This window comes from Tiliqua scincoides, chromosome 8 (assembly GCF_035046505.1).
Source record: "Tiliqua scincoides isolate rTilSci1 chromosome 8, rTilSci1.hap2, whole genome shotgun sequence".
Taxonomy (NCBI): Eukaryota; Metazoa; Chordata; class Lepidosauria; order Squamata; family Scincidae; genus Tiliqua; species Tiliqua scincoides.
The window spans coordinates 36,560,277-36,581,942 of NC_089828.1; the positions used below are offsets into that span (position 1 = coordinate 36,560,277).

At 44.4% G+C, this 21,666-nt stretch overlaps 1 protein-coding gene across 1 annotated transcript in view; it reads right to left on the bottom strand.

Annotated features, from left to right (window-relative positions):
• Nucleotides 1-1,916: 1,916 nt before the first annotated feature.
• The window catches only part of BSG (basigin (Ok blood group)), a 39,364-nt gene continuing 19,614 nt past the window's right edge, over nt 1,917-21,666 (bottom strand). The window contains exons 2-9 of the mRNA XM_066636405.1: nt 20,301-20,648; nt 16,821-16,980; nt 11,890-11,978; nt 10,394-10,530; nt 8,383-8,659; nt 4,890-4,914; nt 4,274-4,343; nt 1,917-3,057 (exon numbers count right to left, since the gene is read on the bottom strand). Coding sequence (XP_066492502.1) covers nt 4,286-4,343; nt 4,890-4,914; nt 8,383-8,659; nt 10,394-10,530; nt 11,890-11,978; nt 16,821-16,980; nt 20,301-20,648 — 1,094 coding nt within the window. The 3' untranslated portion in view covers nt 1,917-3,057; nt 4,274-4,285. The remainder of the gene's footprint in view (nt 3,058-4,273; nt 4,344-4,889; nt 4,915-8,382; nt 8,660-10,393; nt 10,531-11,889; nt 11,979-16,820; nt 16,981-20,300; nt 20,649-21,666) is intronic.

Consider the following 21,666-nt stretch of genomic DNA (forward strand, 5'->3'; position numbering starts at 1 on the left):
GGCAGAGAGGTTGCTAAAAACAGTTCTAGAGCCCTTGCCCCCTCTTCTTTTTAGCAGAAACAGAATTTATACAAGAGACAAAATCATATGGATGTACTGTCTTCAAACTTAAACAAGCCTCACAATTAAGATTCTTAGTGCAGCAAAATTTATTCATTCTTGGTACACATAAGCCAGGTAAAATACAAGTTTTTGCACTGTGACTTTTACTGACTTTTGCACTGTGAGTTTTACTATTGCAAGGCCTGCTCCACCCATTACTAGGGTGCCTCTATTCACAGGTGAGAAAGTTCCTCAACATATGAAACTGACTCACTGGATGTCAAACTATTCTTTCACCTAGTCCAGTAATATTTACGGAACAGCTCTGTGTGGCTTCTGCGAAGTCTTTCCTAGCACTACCTGGAACTTTCTGGATACAAAGTATGTGCTCCAACCTCTAGCAAGAATTCAGGCACTGGTTTTTTCTCTGAAAAGTGCCTCTTACCAAAGGGGGAAGAGAGATGTACTCCTATACATAGAGATGTTTGAAAACCTTACTCAGAAGTAAGCCCATTATGTTCAGTAAGATTTAGGCTGCAATCCTATCTTATTCACAGGAAACAAACACCTCTACCTAAACATGAAGGAAGGCAAGCTGCTTATTTATCTTAACATCATAGTCCTCCTCTCTTGTGCACTGGTTGCCTGCCTCTTTCAACTTCACCCTTACACATGAAATGTTTTGTTTTCCTTAACTCCACATCTGTATGGTTTCTGAAAAAGAACTTCCGGCTTTCTTTTATGAATGCAAAAAACTGTTTAGGCAACAAAAACTCAGGATATGCATCAGCTGGCAGTTTGCAGTGCACTATTGCAAAAGGCCAGAAACATTGCAACACAAGAAAGCTTTCAGAGCTAGTCTTTCTCTCTTACAAGCGCAGATCAGACACACGCAGTTCCATGTTGTGTACATGCACATCTTTGCATGAAAACAGTTAATTTTGTAGAGCAACTGAAAGTTCTACCCTCCACTTTAAAGTGGTTGCCAGCAATAGCAATAGCAGGCACCTTCAGGATTTGGTTCATTTGAACAACATAAGGAATATGCGGGTTTTAAGGAAGCTATTTTTCAATGTTTTGACCTTTTCCTTCTTTCTAGTTGACTTCAGACCATATGGTCAATTTCTCCCACTTCCTGGCCTCACCTCCCAATGCAGCTGGTTCCAGACTACTAAAACTCATCTGCATCATTACTACAGTAATTGTATTTTTGAGTCTGTGCTAAGCTCCCCACTAGCCTTCACCTCAATGTTTCAATGTTTCAAAACTGGTTTTCAACCAGTGTGCTATGGCACATTGGTGTGCCATGAATAGTTCGCAAGTGTGCCGCAGGAGGTTGAGGGAGGATCCTTTATTAGTTGGGCTAGTGGAGATGTGAGTGCCCCACGAGCAGTGCAGTGTGTCTCATCAATTGTCAAAAAACTGTTGATGTGCCTTGACAAATAGCATCTTGTCAGTGTGCTGAGAGATGAAAATGGTTGAAAATCACACTTCAAGAAGATGCTTGTAAAGATTTCCCCTGATCTTTCTTGCTTCCTCCCATTTGTACAAATGCCTGTCAGTTTCGTCTTTATCTTCCTTCATGTTCCTCCTAGAACAGCTTCCCTTTCCCAAGCAATTCAGTCATTGCAAGACAAAGCACCCCCTAAGCTACTTTCCCCATTGCCAAGTCTTTATCCCTTTGCTCGGTCTTCATTAACTTTTCTCCCAACCTTTCCCCAGGCTTTGTAAACCCTTTGGAGCAGGACTCGCCCTACTTCTTATCCATGCCTGATCATCATCAATAGTGGGAATTAGATTGCAGAGATGGAAGAAATATGAACTAGGAAGTTAGAACTCTCAACGACAGGAAGATAAAAAATGAGAAGCGAGTCTTAATTTGGAGAAAGTCATCTTGTTTAAAACAGGTGAAGTATTCCAACAGTAACCAAATAAGAGCAGCTAGCTGCTCCCCTCCCTCCTTGGATTCCAAGGCTTTCAAGCTGTGAATGAAGATGGGCCAGCTGTGTGGGTGTTCTGCTCCAGGTCTTTTTGGACTACATGCAGGTGCTGCAATAGACATTCTCCTCTTGCTCCACCTCCCTCATAACAAGCAGCAAATTAAGAGACCAACATAGCATAGCTAGAATCAACACTACATACATCAGCTTTAAACCGCGTGCACCAGCTCCAGGATTTATCTTTGTTTCAAGGAAAGGCGGGGAAAAAATTCTGTGGCAGAAAAGGGGAAGTTACTTTTCTTATGAATCTCACTTTTCCCTCCAAACAATTATGGCACTTGGCTTTTTGGGTAGATGGAAGTGATCTCTCTACTGAGTGACAGGGCAGCAAACTACAAGATGTCCAAGGGAGGGAAATGCCATCCAGGAAGCCACTCTGCTGGACAAAACAAGGTTGTCATACCAGTGCTCACTTACTAGCTCACTTACACCCCAAACATGGCCCTAAACACAGAGGGGAACTGCCAAGACAGTGCCACCCATACATTCTCTGATGTCTCCCCCTCTTTGTCTTGAGGCAAGTACAGGAGATGCATGTTTTCCCCTTGTTTCATTTTATCTGTCTTGCACTGGCCTATCACTAAACTAGTTGGTAGTCATCTTCCCAAATTCAGAGGCTTGTCATTCTCCACACTACTGCACTGCTAACAGCATGACCAGTTCGTTAGCTTCCTCTGTGACTTATGCTGGAGAAAGGAGACACAGATTTGTAGGGAGAGGGACAGACAGAATTTATCCCTCTGTTCTATATTCTTGAGTAGTATAAGCTATACCCTTCCCTCCCCACTCCCAAGGCTAAAACAGCGAGACCTACAAGGGTATGTGTTAAATCTTAAGGTAAAAAAAAAATGCCTCACTGCTTTTTTTCCTTAAAAAAGAAAGAAATTACACTACAACTTTTAAGTTTCTCTTAAAAAGTGAACTGATTTTGCAAGGATGCACTAGCATATTCTTGGTGCTATGGCGAAAGATGACAGAAGAGACATCCAAGCGATTTGCTTAGCTGGCATGTCACCTGGTGGGGGAAAAAAGTTGTTAATGTTCTTCACAATATTACATAGTTTACTCATACTGACTCTGTTGGCAACACTTAACCATGTTAAATGCTATATCTGAACACTTAGGCCCAGACCAATCATGCAAAAACCCATGTGGAAATCAGTATTTTCTATGATTGTAGTACATGTTTGGATGAAAAACCCAGGTGGACTTTCTTATCCACAAATTTTTTCCCAACAGAATAAGCCATGTACATTTTTTAAGCTTAATCCATGAGTTCAGAATCTTCCATGTGGGTCTGAATAGATGGCTGGAAACTCACATGGTTGTCTATGGGTTTTTTGTCCTTGGTGTCCTAGCTTGTCTTTGGGGGAGGAGGTGAATCTTTGCTGGATCTGCTCCTCTGAGAAAACTCTTGGGGGGGATTCTGGGCCATTTTGGTGGGCAAGTTGTGCTACATGCAGACACAGGAAGACAGTAGAAGGATGATCGACTGTGCCAGAAGAGGGACTAGGGTAGTTTTCTTCCTTGGAGTGGATTGAATGTAGTGCTTGCAAATCCCACATGGATTGACACTCATGCATGCAATTTCCACAGATGTACTGCACATTTGGTCTGGTCCTTAAACCACATTAAAGATTACTCTCAAAATGGGATGTGAAACCATGGTGTGAAGTGGACCTTCAAGTGATCCAACTACTACACTGACATTTTATATTCCCAAGCATAATCTCCCCAACCACACAGAAGTCTGCATGGATGTTTTGTCCAATACACTCCCCCATCTATAAAATAGGTGTATGCGGACCAAGTTCAAAGGATTGCGAAGACCAACAGAAACATTACCAACATTGTACAACCAGTGTTAGTCATTAATACAAGTGGTTTGCACTGTATCTTGTCTCTTTCTCTTAAATGGAGGTTCCATTTACAACACTGCTGTGAGGAAGGCTAGGCTGAGACACCATGGCTAACCCAGGGTTGCCCAATGACCAGCCTGTGACATTAAGAGTGAAGACTGACACTCTAGGCTCCTTGATCCAAGCCCAAGTATAGTCCACTATACTGAGAAAACACCGCCAATTTTGCTGCCAGAGCCATTTTCTAAGCCAGAGTGGTTCACAGCCCTCTGGCCCGTTCTTGGCTTTTGGCTCTGAACAGGGTGTGAACATTCTGCAGTTTTGCTGCCTCAACCCAGACTCACTCCACAGAAACCCAGACTGCATTCTCACCTTGCCGTCTACTTAATTTGCATTCCTCTGGCGAACGTTCTTGTCCTTGTGATTTGTGGCGTTGCTTTTCCTGAAGAATAGGAAAAAATGAACCGGATGGTCATGCTTGAAACTTCCCACTGACAGAGGTCTAACAAATGCTTTCCTTAATGGCCAGAGCTGAACCCGAAATGTTTTGGTGCTCAAGGGAAATCCAAATGACATCCCTCCAGCTCAATTAATATGGGGCAAATTGCATTGCAAAATTTTCCACATTGAAATAAAGAGGAACTGTACAGAAGCACTACCAAAGATGGTACTATACTAGGCAGACCAAGGGTTAGAGTTGGTATTCAAAACGCCAGCTATCAATTTGCAATCCAAGCACATCTTGACAGAACCAGTCTCTCCACACACTGTTAGGATTAAATCTCTACTGGTACCTGTTTACTGCCAATTCTGCCCTTTCCCCCTGCCAACACCACTGAACATCTACATCCAACATAAATTTGTATTTCTCAGATACCATGCAGCCCCTGGAGGGGTTTTGAGTGCTTGCACAGTGTCATTCAGTCTCTTTTACTCTTTTCCCACAATAGAGACTAAATTTCTGCTGAAGGAAGATTTTGGTACTCACAGTGGTGCAGACCCTCCATCGTCATCTTCAAACACAGAAAGAAAAAAAGAGGGAGGAAAAGGCAATGTTAGAAAGCAGTTGCATCAATTGGCACCTACATTCCCAACTCACCCTCCCCACTGTGCAAGTTCCAGAAGTCATCCTGTGCAATCTACTTAAGGTTACCCTGAACGCATGCAAACACTCTGTCCTTCACAAGCTCACTAGGGCAACCCAAAAGACAGAACTCTGCTACTGAGCTGGACACACACTAAAGTGCTTTAAAGAGGCATGGGCACACACACAGCTCAACCTATCAAACTGGGGAGGAGTTGGCTCAGTCAAATTTGGGGGAAGAGGAGAAGCTTGCTCCTCACTGACCCTCAAACAGTAGCACTGCATAGGGTGAGCACTTCAATATACCTATACAGGTTCAGGAGTGAGCAAGCTCCTTGCCCTGTTCTGATCCTAGGTACTTCATTACTACTGCAAATATCAGCAAATAGCTCAGGGTGAGTAGTGAGCCAGACCAGGGTCCTCACCCAGCCCTGAACTTGAGGGACATAGTGCAGGGAAGGGATCTTTGCTGTCACCTGTGCTTTAAGAGATCAGGGTAAGACTGGGTTTCAGGGCTATGTGCTGTCTCCTAATTTTATCTCCCTTATTCAGAGATATTAAGTTATAAAGGGACTCTACTCTCTTTGCATTATGACAGTCTTCGAGGAAGGATTGTTAGAGTTAGAGATAAAGTGGATGCAACAAGCAAGCCAGCCAGCCTTTTAAGGCCTTTCACATCAGTGCTCTGACCACAAGCATTTGATCATCCAATCTGGTGGGTGGGCAAAACCTTTCTGCATACTTGTGTTCCTCTCTACCCCCTCCCCCCCATCTGCACAGAGCTACTTGCTTTGAGCTAGGTAAAATTCACAGGCCAAGGTCAAACTGAGATGGATCCTATAATTCTGGGTTATCCGATTCACTAGCATGGCAGGTTGCCAGCCCAAAACCTGCCAGCACAGACAAGCAAGCGAATGAGCAAGCAAGCAAGCAGAGAGATGGTTCAAAGATCGAAGCACAGAAGGGAATCCGTGTCTCTGGGTAAGCACTGCAGTCTACTGAAGATCACATTTACTGCACAGGAACAGCACTGCACTTCAAGAAAGACAATCAGTGGTGTTGTAAGAGCATACACCAATCTTTCAGCACTATATGGCTGTATATTACCCCCTGAAAAAAATAGCATCCCTCCCATGCCATCAATTGGAGTCATGGTCACTCCATATTTTCCCCCACCTTTTTTTTTTTTTTTACATCACTCCATTTGCCTGGGTTCTGCCACTAGAAATATGCCCAAGGCTGCCAGGGACAGACAACATACAGTAGGCGAGCAGAATGATGCAGGGGGACAGCTGGAGCTGGTCCTTCAACTTACCACAAGAGGTTAGCATGCAGCAGCAGAGGAAGGAAGAGAGTGCAAAGGTAATGCCCACAAGGACACCATGCCTGATATGCAAGGGCTTGTTGATTTTGTTCTTAAAAGCTTTCCTACCCACTTGAATTTTCTCTATTTCCTCCCCACCCCATTCTCCAATGGAAAGGACTGTTGAGAGGGCCAGAAAAATAAAGTTGTATTTCAAAGGATCTGAAGCCACAAGCTTTGAAACATGCCTTATATAAACCAGGTAGAGTAAGACAGAGGAAGATTTGAAAACCGAAAGGGCAAGCACATTCCTAGGCCACATAGTTGCAAATAAAAGTAGATTTATTTATTTTTTAGAAGGTGAGATATGATTTACAATTTAGGTCAGAATATTTAGGGGTTTGTGGCATAACAGGTGGTATTGAATCACACCGCAGAACCCAAGGAAAAGACAGGCAGTTAGAGGGTGAACCAGGGCAGCTGAAGTAGACAAATGTTAGATCCACAATTGTTAAATAGATAATTGATCAAATTAGCCAAGCAGCTTCTAAAATAGCTCAAAAAGCCAGCCCATCAACAGCCCAAAAATATGACAACAAGCATATTTTTCATGAGACTTTAGCAAAAAGGGGGAACAAAAAAAATTTGGAGGATTTGTGCAGCATCTGCTCCCTGTCCTTGCTATGACCTCCCTACCTGGGAACTCCTTTCCTAGCCCTTTCTAATACAACTGCCAGAACTCTGTCCACAATTCTACATTACATGTAATGTGATGAAAGAGAAGACAATACTGTCACCACTTAAGTCTATTATAGCATTTCTGAAAGTGTGCTCCTAGGAGCCCCGGGACTCCCCAAGTTCCCTTCAGGGGTTCCACAAGCACACCATAAGTGGCTACCATCCTTCCAATGCCTGGTTTGCTTGTCTGACCCTCCCACTTCCCCTATTCATGGCTCTCCATCATTCTCCTCCTGGCTCTTCAGCACTAGGCTTAGCACTGCACCACTATGCACACATGCTGGCATTTTGGGGCTCCCTATGACTCCTCTTAGGAGTATAAAGGACTCCAGAGACTGAAAAGTTTGAGAACCATTGATCTATTAAGGCTATTTACTGCTTTGCAATGAAGAGTTCAAAGTTGTTTACAGAGCAAAAAACAAACAATTCCCTGCCCAAAAGTGCTCAAAAAGTCTTGTTGCAGCTGGGATAGGAAAAGCAGCTTCTAAACCCATCCCATTTGTAGAAAGTTCTAGATTCATCCTATTTCTAGGCATCCCCATAGAACAGGGTAAAGGGAGAGAAAAAGACAGACCATGGCACACTGATGAAACATCTGTTTCTACTGAGCCACGAAGTATTGCCCGGTTACTGGGATTTTAGCAAAGAATACTGAACTGAGTTGGCCTTTGCCTGACCTAGTAAGCTATTTCTTTTTATTACTCAGAAGCAGAACATACAAGACCTGGTTGGCCCACTCCTGCTTAAAAAGGATCTTAATACCAGCATGGTCAATTTCCACTTTGGTTTGTCGGGCATAGATTACACAAAGAGGATGCTACCTCTGGAATGAAGACACTGGATGGCAACTTGGGCACTCCCTCCAATGAATAATAAAAAGGGGAGCTTTCACCATTCACAAGCTACAATTATATTCACCGAAGGGTTAAATATACAAGACAAAACCAAGCAAAATCTTCAAATTTGAAAGTCTGCATTGGGGCAGGGCTGCCTTCTCTGTACAGTCAGGCAGGCAGGAATTGTAGGGGCCATATTTTGGTAAATTCACACCATTATTCCAGGAGCAGGACTAAGGCATTATTCAATACTCCTGCCCCCTCCCTTGTTTTTAGCACCTCTCACTGAAAACATGTACAGATGCCAACATGTTAACCCATTTTTGTCCAGCCTATAGGTGTACACATTTGATCCCTGTTGCATATCTGAAACATTGGGCAAAAATGGTTTAAGGGATTCTGAAAACAAAGGGAAAGCTTACATTAACTTGACTGTGATTAATGGAAGAAAACAGTGCACTCACTTTCTCTACAACTTCTATGCATATTCATCTACTCCTCCCATCTCAGGGTACCTTACCATCAGGGACCTCGTCAGGCTTTCTCCTCTTCTCATAGATGAAGATAATTGTGACAAGGACCAGCACCTCAGCCACAATTCCCAGGAATGGCCACAGAGCTGCCAGGCGGCTGCGTACCCGCAAGCTCACCACAGCGCTCCCTTCTCCCAGCTCATTGGTGCCATTGCATATGTATTCGCCTGGGTCCTTCTGGATATCCAGGGAGAGGATCCGCAGCTCCGTCTTGTTTTGTTCTGATTTAATGAAGAACCGGTCCTCACTGCCATTGATAACAGGCTGGAGGGAAAGAAGGGGCGACATCAGCGAAGACGACAGAAGCCCGGTAAGATACTGAGGGCCATAAATTTCAGGGGCATTTCCTACACACTGTTCTATGCTGGTAATCTTTCAAGGCTGAGATTACCGTATGTGATATGGTACGACCAGAATGCCTCAAATCTGAGGATTCAGAACCAGTCGTGACCCTGGTTTTGCAGCTGGAGAAGAGCTGCCTATCAGATATGGACACTTGTTTGATGAAGGGTCTGGGACTGGACCCAGACAAGCTTTCTAAAAAGCACTGGAATCAGATAGGACACAAGGCAGGTATCTCCCCCCAATGGTTTTCAATGCCTTTTTTCAGACTGAACCTTGTAAGATCAACTCCTGACATGCTATGTGCCCATTAAAAAAATTTCAGGCAATGACAACAAAAGTTGATTTTGTGTGCCTGACACTTCTTGCATGCCTACACTGTGGCCCCTTCAACAGAGAGGCAAAAAATGGTTATTGTTTTGACAGAAAGATAGAAAGGTTAAAGTATGACATTCAGAGAGAACAGGGATCTGTTTTTCCTGTTCAAGACAACTGTGTTTAAATACCAGCTCAACCTTCATACCTGTGGGGGGCGGGGGGGGGGGCAGGAAAAGCACAACACTGTAGCTTGTATCTCCTTTACCACCACCTACAATCCTGCACATGTGAGATGGGAGGGATGTGTATTCTGCTTTTCCAATTAAAAATCTTCCAAATAAGACCCTCAAATCAAAAGCTACACATTACCCATCAGCATCATTGTTGCATTCCATACTCACCATTCAAAGCAGTGGACAAGGGTGGACAGGGAAAAGACTGTCTACAGCAGCTGAGAACAGGGACGGGCTAGTCCAGCACAGCTTGCCTCAACTACAATCATGAGTCTCCGCCTCCCTGCAATTCGACTCAAAATGAGTCCTAACAGGCAAACAAGTCGCCCGGAGTGGTTGCATGACTCAAAAAGACTTGAGTCATGAGTCTTTTTGATACATGTGTCAGGTGTGCCTCCATGGAAAAAACTGCTGCTGCTGGGGTACGTGTGTGCGTCTTGGAGTTCTCTTTAACCACTCCCCTGATGTCCCTGTACCATCTGTAAACAAGGTGGGAGGGGGTGGGATGGACTGCATGAGAGCAGGAACAGAAGCAGCAAGAGGGAGGAGAGTCATTTGCAGCAGCTGGGAGGTTTACCAGTATGACCCAATCCTTTGCAGCTCTACTCAGAAGTAGTCCCACTTGGTCATTCAATGAGGCTTCCAAGTGTGATCACAATGAACTGCCTCCTCCCCCTCCCTGAGCTTCTTCAGACAATCCAAAGAAAATAAATCAGACTGCCCATTCATCCAACAATCATTGGTTCCTTCAGAGATAGGCAAGAGCCCGCTCCCACCTCTCCCACACTTCCTGCACGAAGTGCAAAAACAAAAGGTTAACCCTTCCCTGCCTCCTGGTTGGAACTTCCCTGCTGCTTGCCCAGTCTGAATGATGGCCCTACAAGGTCTTTCATGCCGTGAAAAAAGAAGAAAGCATACTCAGACACAGACATATTTGAGTCTGCAGGCATGGGACCAAGTGCCAAGTCAGCGGCCTCAGACTCAAGTCAATGCCCGAGTCATCAATGCAGTGACTAGAGTCTGCACGAATCAGCCAAAAACTTGTTTTTGTGACTCGAACATGAGAAAACCAACTCAAGTTCCCATCCCTGACTGAGAGACTTACCTGGGGGGCACCATCTACCACCTTGAACCAAGTCCACAGGGCAACAGGGGGGTAGGAATTACATTTGCAAGTTAGCACTCCAGTATCTCTCTCGTTTCCATGCTCGGACTTCTTGTAGGCAGTCACATGTGGTTTAACTGCAAAGAAAAGCCAGCAGATACAGGTCAGCCAAGAAGGGGCCAGGAAAACCTGAATCCAAAGGACAGTTTGCTGCTGCCACTGCTACCCCCAGCCAGCTCAGATGCTTGAAAGTGTTCAGAAGCAGAGTACACCAGTTTTGAATACACTCATCCACCCAAGGCAAAGAAATACTGTTGGCTCTAAACTTTTATAAATTGGACAAGAGTTTGTTTATATTCTCTGGAGCCATTTATGTCATGAATTACTTACATTGGTTAGCGCAGGCAGGTAAGGCCACTAACATCTGTGGACTTGCTTGCAAGGGAGGAATAACCCCTCTGGGCAAGTCTTCACACTCCCTTACTTGGTACAAAGGAATATGGAAGAGTTGCTATTACTCCCCCCCCCTTTAACACAAGACACAGAACTGGAAGTTAACAGTGAACCCTTGATTTAACAAGATTAATTGGGGGGGGGGACAGAGACGCCTGCGTTGGCTCGGTCATGTTGTGAGAATGGATGATGGTCGGATCCCAAAGGATCTCCTCTATGGAGAACTCGTGCAAGGAAAGCGCCCTACAGGTAGACCACAGCTGCGATACAAGAACATCTGCAAGAGGGATCTGAAGGCCTTAGGAGTGGACCTCAACAGGTGGGAAACCCTGGCCTCTGAGCAGCCCACTTGGAGGCAGGCTGTGCAGCATGGCCTTTCCCACTTTGAAGAGACACTTGGCCAACAGTCTGAGGCTAAGAGGCAAAGAAGGAAGGCCCATAGCCAGGGAGACAGACCAGGGACACACTACACTTGCTCCCAGTGTGGAAGGGATTGTCACTCCTGAATCGGCCTTTTCAGCTACACTAGACGCTGTGCCAGAACCACCATCCACAGTGTGATACCAGTCTTTCGAGACTGAAGGTTGCCAACAACCAATTGGGGGGGGGGAAGCAATGCCAGAGATCCACTACATCTGAATGCATTTAAATCAATGGAGATGCACATATGCAAAAACTTAATGGCTAGGTTTAAAATAAAGCTGAAAACATCTGCTGTTTCCAAAGTCTGTTAAATCAAGGGGTCACTTAAATCAAAGGGTCACTGCAGTTTGAGCCCCACTGAAAAAGTAACACAAGTCTTTTGCTCTCATGTTATTTGTTACATTTTTTTACTGTGTCCTTCCTCCAATGAGCTCAGAGTGATGTACATTCCTCCTGAACCCAACTTTATCCTAACAACCACCCTCTGTAGCTTAGTGTGTGAGAGACACTCCAAACCAGTGAGCTTCAAGGTGGTGATTTGAACCTGTTCCGAATCTTAAATGCTGGCCACTATGCCACACTGGCAGACATGAACATGTTCAAGCTTCTAAAATGCCTACCTTTCACAAATACAGTTGCTTTCGAGAGGGGAACAGTTTCAAAGACACAGTGGTACTCCCCTGAAGTTTCATAATCCACTGCAGGTATCCTGGAACAAAAATGAATGCATAGGGAGGTGGTAAGCAGAGCACACATAAAATGCCAGTTACAATACTGGCACTATGATCATTAGGTAGAGTCTCCATGTTCAGAGGTAGCCTACCTCATACTACCAGTTGCTGGAAGAGAGATGACTGTTGCTTTCATGCCCTTGTGGTGGGCTTCCCGGAGACATCCAGCTAGCCACTACAGTTGCTACTGTAGTCCAAGTTGCTGGACTACATAAATAATTCGTTAAGGGGCTTTGTGTTCTTAATAAAGAGGGAATTAGACAAATTCATGGAAGAGAGTTCTCTCAATGGCTATTAGTCAAGCTAGTTTAACAAAAATTAGTTAAATGGGTGAAAGATGAGTGAGATGAGTGAAAGGGAACAGCAAAGGTAGTATCTTGGGTACTGCATTCAAGATTATTCTGTGAGAGTAGCTGGAGCTGAAGGGCCTATTGCAAGTGGCCTAAACAAGCATTTATCCCTTAGGAAAACTCTGCAGTTACTTGTATGACATCTGTAATCCTATTCGCTTGTATACAACTAAACCCTGCTTCTATCTTCCCTCAGGGTTTGAGCACTTAGTTGTTTAAAGGGCCAGTTCCAAACCAGAAAACAAGACTCTTCTGTAAGCTTCTTTGGGAGAATCTAATGTTCATTTACAAACATTTGTCAGTATTTAAGGAAGGAAAGTTGCTGTGTTGCAGAGTTCTTGGATGCTGCATAAGGAAAGGTAAGGGTCTATTTTGCCCAACCTTCCAGGCTGGGTGATCTCCTTTTTTCAAACACAAACAGCCCAATGAGGGAAATGAGGGCACAGGAGGGAGGCCTGGGTATAAATACTTTAATCCTTCCTCAGCTCCCTGTTGCTATGGGGAGAAAGGCAGGTCTACATAGCTGCATCAAAGAGATGTGATGGCTCTCCAGCTTCCTGGGCCTGTGCCAGCAGGGAGAGATGGTAATGGAAGTTGAAAGCTGCACTACCATTACAACTAGGGCCAGAATCTCCATTCCTGAGAGTATAAAGTCTTGGCTAATAGACCATCAGGCTGCAGAGAGGACACACTATACAGGAGTGTATAGTGCTAAATGCTTCTAAAGGGAAGCATTTTGCTGGAAATTGAGCCCTCTAAGATCCAATACTTTAAAAAATCATTAAGTTGCCAAAAGTTATGGTACACAGCAGAAAGTCTGTGCACAGTGCCAGAACTTACTCATACAGGAGGCAGCACAATACCAATGAAGGGTTAAACTATGATCTTTCAGGGCACAGACTTCAGTATGGAAAGATAATACAAGGATAAGAGACAAGAAAATGAAGACAAGGACCAAATAACTGAGGTTCCTTTAAACCAGGGGTGCCCAAACCCAGGCCCTGGGGCCACGTGCAGCCCTCGAGGCCTCTCAATGCGGCCCTCAGGGAGCCCCCAGTCTCCAATGAGCCTCTGGCCCTCCAGAGATTTGTTGGAGCCCACACTGGCCTGACACAACTGCTTTCAGCGTGAGGGCGACTGTTTCACCTCTTGCATGAGCTGTGGAATGAGGGTTCCCCTCCACTGCTTGCTGTTTCATGTCTGTGATGTAGTAGTGGCAGCAAAGGAAAGGCCAGCCTGGCTTTGTGCAAGGCCTTGAGATATTGCAAGACCATCATTCATTCACCTTTAATATATTCATTTATGTAAACTTAAGTAAATTTATTCAAATTTTAAAAGTAAATTAATTCTTTTTCCTCCCGACCCGACACAGTGTCAAGAGAGACGATGTGGCCCTCCTGCCAAAAACTTTGGACACCCCTGCTTTACACAGAGCTGTCACTGGGTCTAAGGCTCCCTCTTATTTACTAGGTAAAGGGTATTGTTCTTCAAGTTGGTCTGGTTTGCATAGATCCATAGACTCCATGAAAGCATGAAGTCAGACACCCTCTGTTGGGGATTTCTCTCTTTATTCCTAAAGGCTAGGGATCTGTGCACCTCTAACTTGATCACAGTCAGCTTACCAAAATTCCCAGTTCCTGCATGATAGCAATCTGTGGGCCTGCACAAACCAACAATATACAGCTAGACTTGAGTGGTAACAGGTATCTGTTTCTCCTCCACATTAGGAGTGGATTAACTTCTCCAGTACAAATCCCTAACCCACCCCTCTTCCTTGTCAGTGCTTGCAAAATTCTGCAAGAGGTTTTTAATTATGCAATAAAACTAGACTGCAGGCAATACAAGCTTTTTGTAGAGACTCAAATGTTCTTAGAAAAGTGCCTTGCCTATTAAATGGATGCAAGCAGCAGCAATGATGCCACATGGGTAGAGCAACACCTGCTCAACTCTATGGGTGTGTTCCAGGAGCAAATGCATCCCTAGTACAGATGCTGCTTGTGCCAGTCAGCAGACATCTTCTGATAAGTTTAAGCTAAAGGATTGGTTCATGAACTGTAGCACTGAATACCTCCAATATCAAACAGCCCTGCTGAATCAGATGAAACTAGTCTGGCATTCAGTTTCAAATAATGGCTGAGCCAGATGCCTCTGGAAAGCACAAAAGGCAAAGTGCAAACAGCACATCCTCCCCTATGTTTCATTCCTCATCTAGTACTCAGAGGTGTACCACCTCTGAAGACAGAGGTTACTTTTAGGGATATACACCTATCCTTCCATGAATCTGTCTAATCCTTTTAGAAAGTGCTCCAAGTTAGCCACCCTCACATCTAAATGGCAGTGAACTCCATGTTGGTCATAATACTGTGTAATGTAGTACTTCCTTTCGTCTGACTTGAATCTATTGCCAGAACTTAAGATCACCCACCACACTGTAAGAGAAAACTCTATCCACGCTAACATTTTTCAAGCAGCTATCATGTTTCTCACAAAGAACAGGACCACATTTTAACTGCTGTGGGAAACAGAGGTGCAACACTTGTAGGCCTATATGGGAAAGCTGGGCCAATCAGATTTTCCAGACACACGTGCTGTGGTGCTTCAAGATTGTGTACATGCATACTTCACTTCCAGACAGTTACTGTGGGAAACACTTATGCAGTGTTTCCACACTGATTGCCACACTGATCTTAGTCATCATTTCTAAATAGCCTCCTTTCATGTTTAGTTGTACCACATCAGGAAGGCGCTCTAAAACAGTACTTCCTAATCTTCTGGGGGTCACAAGCCCACCCCCACTGCAAATATAACAAGTGGCTTCTGGATGTGACCTGCCATGACATCATTGCCAGTTACTTCTGGGTTCAGAGACCTCTAAGCAGCGCTGCAAAGGATAAGAGGCTCAGGGTGGCGTCCTAAACTTAGGGGGGTTTGGGGTGCTCAGAGTTCTTGGTTCTCGAATCCTAAAGCCCTCAAGGCCCCTCTGCTCAGTAGTACTGCCACCACCCTGTATGTGCCAGTGCCTCAGTCCAGGGACACTGAGACCCTCTAGGCTTAATTCTATCCCTTTGCAGGCACTAAGCTCTTTCTCCAATTAGAGCTTCAGTTCTCAAGTTACTAGACCTCAATGAGCACTTGGTAGCTTGCTGAACGGCTAGGCAGGATTCTGAACCCTTGTCCCCAACAGACAATGAAACAGTTTAGTAAAAGATATTTTAGTTTATTAAGTACATACGGTTACATAAGGTTACAGTAAGGCAGCAAATGCTAGAGGCATTAACATCTAGGAAACATATCAGCAATAAAATAATAAAGCTAGCTGGCTATCTCTCACCTGGGTCAGTTACTCTTGTAGATCTTTTAGCTCCAGGGCTACCTATGGGGCCAGGTGCCCATGATGGACAATGGAGCTCAAACGCGTGCAGGATGTTGCACCCAAAAACTCTGTCCAAGAAGAAACCACACACCCCTTGGGCACTCATTATTATATTTCTTATGCTAATAGTACTGAGGTGACTTCATACTTATTTAGACTGTCCAATCAGACCCTTAGAGGAACAGAACCTTCTCGAAGTTGGCCTGGTTGCCAACTCCTCCTAGTTCTTACCCCTCCCAACTAGAGATCCATAGCTGCACTCCATCACACTTGATCAGGCGCCTCTGTCTACTATGGTGATAAACATTCCAATGGGTTGTAATTCTTGTTATCTGACCTTCCTGGTCAGTAAAGGAGAGACAACAATCCTTTTGTTTATTTACTCACATTCTTGCAGCTAGCAACTTCTCCATTACACTGACTTAGTTTGGTTCAGGCTTCATATTCTACCCTAGGCCTGACATGTACATATTTGTGACAGGTGGTTGTGAGGGCATTTCCCAGCATGTGGAAACTGTGCGCAGAAGCTGAGCTGGCTGGGCCTCTTATCATCCTTTTGAAGCATCCCGGTGTTGCTGATGGCAGGCAGGTGGCCTGCAAAGCGCCTTGCAACACCCCAGGGCACTGCAACGCACAGTTAGGAACCCTTGCTCTAACCCCTTGATTTACAACATAATCCAATACATGTTTATACAGATGAAAATCCTATTTTGTTGAGCAACCTGAGCAACAACATGAGTTCCAAGTTCACAAGCTCCTGGTACAATAGCCTGCCCACTTTGCTTTGCATAGCAGGTTAGAGGACAGTGCCACAGGCTCTCCCATGTATTTATGATGTATTGTGCTATGATTCTGTAGGGACAAGGTCTCAAACTCCCTCTGAAGTTCCTTGTAACTACACTGCTTTTTGCAAAAAGAAGCAGGGAATTCTATTTAGTGGCATCAAGCACCTGCAGGACTCTTCCACAAGTCAAACCATGAGGTTCAGTATGTTGCATTGAGATCAGCTTCCACCTGGATACACTGCCTAGCATGTACCTGGCTGATTTGACACATACTGAACACCCCCCCACTCATCCCAATTCCAAGACACTTACATGAATGAGGCGAAATCTGGAGATGTCCCATTCGATTCAAGCTTTCTCTCCCCCTTCATCCAGTAGTGACCTTTGACTGCTGATGGTGGGTCAGTTATGTTGCAGGAAATGACCACATTAGAGCCAGCGGTTACCTCTGGGCTGACTGAGATTTGGGGTCCTGGTTTTTGAGAAGAGAACAAAGTTAGGTTAGGAAACAGTGCCAGGATGATCTGTTTTCATCAGCTTTCAGTGAGAAAGAACACACAACAACATGGAGCTTGGTCAGTTCTTGAAACGCAACGGTATAGGCATAGGAAAAATGCTAGCTCGTCATTGCCCAACAGCTCAATTCTAGGTTTTGCACACATTCTAACATCCAAGTGTCAAAATGCATTTGCAGGTCATATAGTTGTGAAACACATGGGGTTAGCAACAACTACAGGCAGAGGTGGGTTAAGGAGGTTGGAGTGGCAAGAGGAAATTTCTGAGCCCTGCATAACCTTCTATACCCACCACTATTTCAGACCTGGTTTGCTCCAAGTATTGTTATAAGAATAAAGAAAGTTAACTAGGCTCATGTAAAATTTGGCCAAGTGGCAACAATTTATTCTGGGCACAATATTTGCTTTGGGAGTAAATATAATTTATGACTCAGTATATTCCCCAAGACTCCTCCATCTTTCCAGGCACCCTGAATCCCCCAGAATATATTATAGGCATTTACCAAGTGGCATGGTAGTCATGTGGCATTTACCACCCCCAGATACAGAACATTTTAAAATGGCCACCAAGTAATTGAATACACAGTTTTGTGCTAAAGCAGTAGTCTCATCAAGATTCTCAGGCAAGTTCTATGCAAGTACTGAAGATGTAGACCAGCAGCAGGCAAATGACAGCCTTTGGGCCAAAATCAGACTACAAGCAACTGGCAGCTGGCTCACCACTCCCATCTGCCCCCCAAAATGAGGTGCAACTTACTACAGTAAAGAGAGGAAAACAGAGATACAGCTGCATCTCCCAAATGTTTTAATCTTCCTTGCTGGCCTAGGAAAGACAGGGCATTTATGCAGGGCCTTCAGGTTTAGCGATAAGGGGACTGCCAACAGCCCTTCATCCTTCTGTTTGACTAGGATGTTTGAAACACTGTACAAAGTCCCCTGTGAGGGCAGAAATACCAGACTTTTGGGACACTGAGTACCATTCTACATACTGGAGATGTGGATGAAAACTAGTTCAGAGGGACAGCAGATAAGAGATACAGCATCCAGAATATACGCAAGTCCAATGTAGCTACTTGATCAGGGGTGTTCAAAGTTTTTGGCAGGAGGGCCACAGCATCTCTGACACTATGGTGGGGGCCGGGGGGGGGAAATAATTTACATTTAAAATTTGAATGAATTTACATAAGTTTACATAAATGGATATATTAAAGATGAACTTATATGAATGAATGAAGGTCTTGCAATAGCTCAAAAGGCCTTGCACAAAGCAAGGCTGGCCTTTCCTTTGCTGCTGCTACTGCATCACAGATGTGAAACAGCAAGCAGTGGAGGGAGCCCTCATCCCACAGCTCACACGAGGGGTCAAACAGTTGCCAGTGCGGGCTCCAACAAATCTTAGGAGAGCCAGAGGCTCATTGGAGACTGGGGGCTCCATGAGGGCCACATTGAGAGTCCTCCAGGGCCACAAGTGGCCCCAAGGCTGGGGTTTGGGCACCCTTATACTTGATCTTTGTAGTGGATAAAACTGGATGCAGTGAACTTTAAAAGAAACATACAGCAAGTCCTCACTTAAAGTTGTTTCATTCAATACTTTCATTTTAAAGTTAATTAATGGTTCTCAAACTTCTGATCTGCACATCATAGAAGTCACTTCCAAGTTGCACCAGATTCAACCTTGTTGCATAATCTACCTGCAAGGCATTCTGGCATGCAAGTCATTCTGGAGTGCAACAATGCTTTGTGGAGTGTTGAGTGTTACTGAATCCGCCTACAGTAAAAATGGTTTCATTATAAACTGGTTTCGTTTAGCTTAAGTTGCAGCGTCCAAAAACCTATTGACAACTTTTAAGCGAGGATTTGCTGTACACTGGATCAAAAGCAGCTACTTCATGTCAATGAAATCACCCTAGATTAGGGGCCCCAGACTTTTAGAAAAAGGCAAATACACTCCCTCCCCTTTGACATCTAAAAATTCCCCGTATCAAGAGAATATGGAGAATATGTATCCATAATATCCTGGTTAGTTATTTATACCCAAGGAGAGTTTCAGTTCCAAGACAGAGTTAACTGCAGCCTTTCTTCCCCACACAAATCCAACAATTTAAGATGGCTTCCAACTTCCCCATACCACCCCCTCATTTTACAGTGAAAGGGAACTCAACAAGGCTGAAAGATACTCTTCGCCCTAAATAGGATTCATTTATTTTTATATAGATTGAAAGTTTAAAATCACCAATACAGCAGTGGTTTTCAACCTCCACAGAAAGTAACCATTTTCCAAATTACTCTGATAAGGGACCTCTGAATGTTCGTCACTGGAACTCAATATATAACGGAGGATTCTGGGGCACATATTGTTCATATGGAGCCCAGTCCAGGCTTACTGGACTGTACCATCAACCCATATAAACCAACAATGCATCCTAAAATACATACAATGCTTTCCTGCAGCTGTGCATTGCAGGGGGTGAAAAACATCTGCTACTGCTGGTATCATTATTACAAAATCCTCAATAAGCTTTCAAGGAACCTCAGGGCTCCCCAAACAGAGTTATAACACTGAAAGGATGCTGCAGTGAGAAAAATGAAAATGCTCCTCTTGGAAAATCAGACAATTTTCACATTCGTTCAATGCTTCTCCCATTAAGAAAAGGCCAGCATTTTGTCCTGCTGCTTGAAAACCTGCACTTTCAGCTCTGTATGGGAAAATAGCTGGATCCACATCACAGATAACTAGCAATGTTATCAGTATTATACAGATACAGAATGACCACTTCAAAAATGGTTGCAAGTGTCACAACAAAAAACATGGGTTTTTGCCCAGCCCATTCCTCAGCAATGTGAACCCCCAAGCAAGATGGTAAAGTGTTAAACAAGCAAGCCTGTACAAATGCAGTAAGAGAAGTTGAAAGGAAAAGGAGTTTGCCCATGCTGCTTGAAGCAGAGCCAAGTCACTGTATTCTACATGTCTGAACAGGAACATCAAAGACAGGGAGGCACCAAGGCTATTCTAGCTCTTAAGATTCCAAGAGGCACAGGAAATTGAATGGGAAGTTACAATGCTTTTGAGCAGGACCAATGTGGATCACTTATCAGGTAGTGAGGGGTATTCACAGAAGGACAGGAAATCTCTCCAATTTCTACACAGTTGGGTTGGGAAGGTGCAGATGGGTTCTCAGGAAGCCACAGGACACAGGTGAAGGGGACAGAGGTGTAGCAAAGCTTGAGGCATCTCGATGCCCAAGCAAACTGCCAATGCCTCAGGGCTGCCACTCACGCTCAATGACAATCACGTTCGCCTGGGAACGGATCCACTTGACTTTAGGGCTCTTCGACAAGTGGTTGCGGTCGGGGTCGTTGCTGGCCCGGCACTCGTACGTGCCAGAGTCGTTGAGCGTGAGGTTGGCGATGTAGATGGTGCTGGTGGAGTGCTGCTTGTAGGTGGCGTTGACTTTGACCCGGTCTTGCCAGGCACCATCCCATAGCTGGACGGCAGTCTTGTTGGGCTCGGCCCCTTCGAACCACCACTGGATCTCTGGGATGGGGCTGCCGATGGCCTCACAGTGCAGTTCCACACTGTCCTCTGCCAGTTTCTTTTGAGACAGCGGCGACTTTGTAAAGCCAGCTAAGAGTCGAAGAGGTGTTAGTGCAAAGTGTTAGTGCAAAAGAGCGCATTCAAAGATCAATATTAGCAGTTTATTTTGTTTATAAAGGCACAAACAGTAGCCGACTGAGACATACCCACTCCCTGCAATTGTTGCCTCTTATTAGAAGGAACAGAAAGTACTAAAGGAAACTAGAGTACTGAGAGCCCTCCCCCACCTGGTCCAAAACAGAGGATGACTGGCTATGGAGAAACAGGATGAAGCCAAAGCTTCCAGCAGGATCTGTCACTCTAGCTTCCATTCATATTTTTCAAGTTTTGCCTATGTATGGAGTTGGAATATACAAATAGACGGAAAATGGTACATGGGAGCCATGGCAAAACTCCACTTACACTTCCTGCTGACGACTTCTGTTTAATAGTCATATCACAGAGGCAGTTCACGATTTGAAGCAGTACGGAGTATTGAGTACAATTTATATTGGGTCACTGTGCCCTTAGCCAAAGAAGATCCCACAGCAGCTTGTCAGACATCAGAGGCAGTTAGAGTATTTAAACAGAGATCATACAACTGGGACATGTTTAGGAGGTACAACCCAGCCAGCACAGTACTAAATGCTCTTTCAGCAACAGCAATGTTAAAATATGGAACAGCAAACAAAGTGGTTCGTTGTCCCCCCTCAAAAAAAAATATGGCAACTGTTAACAGATACAGAACCCTGAAGCCACAGGAAAGCAAGTGGTAGTAACCAACACTAGTTGCAACAGAACTCCAGACACAAGTTTCCACTGCTTGACAGAGGTGGCCCAGAAAACTTGGGAATTTTGGGAAAAAATGAAATTCTCTTTCAGAATGTTAAGGCAAGATTTTTAATATATTGTTGCATCTACCCTTTCTTCCTTCAAAATGCTTTCTAAAAACAAAACAGGCCAATACCATGCAATTACAATTGCTATACTGTGTGTACTATAAGCATGGTCAAGTTCATGCCTGGATATTAGATTCCTCCATCTTCAGCTTGTGCAAGAAACTGGCCTA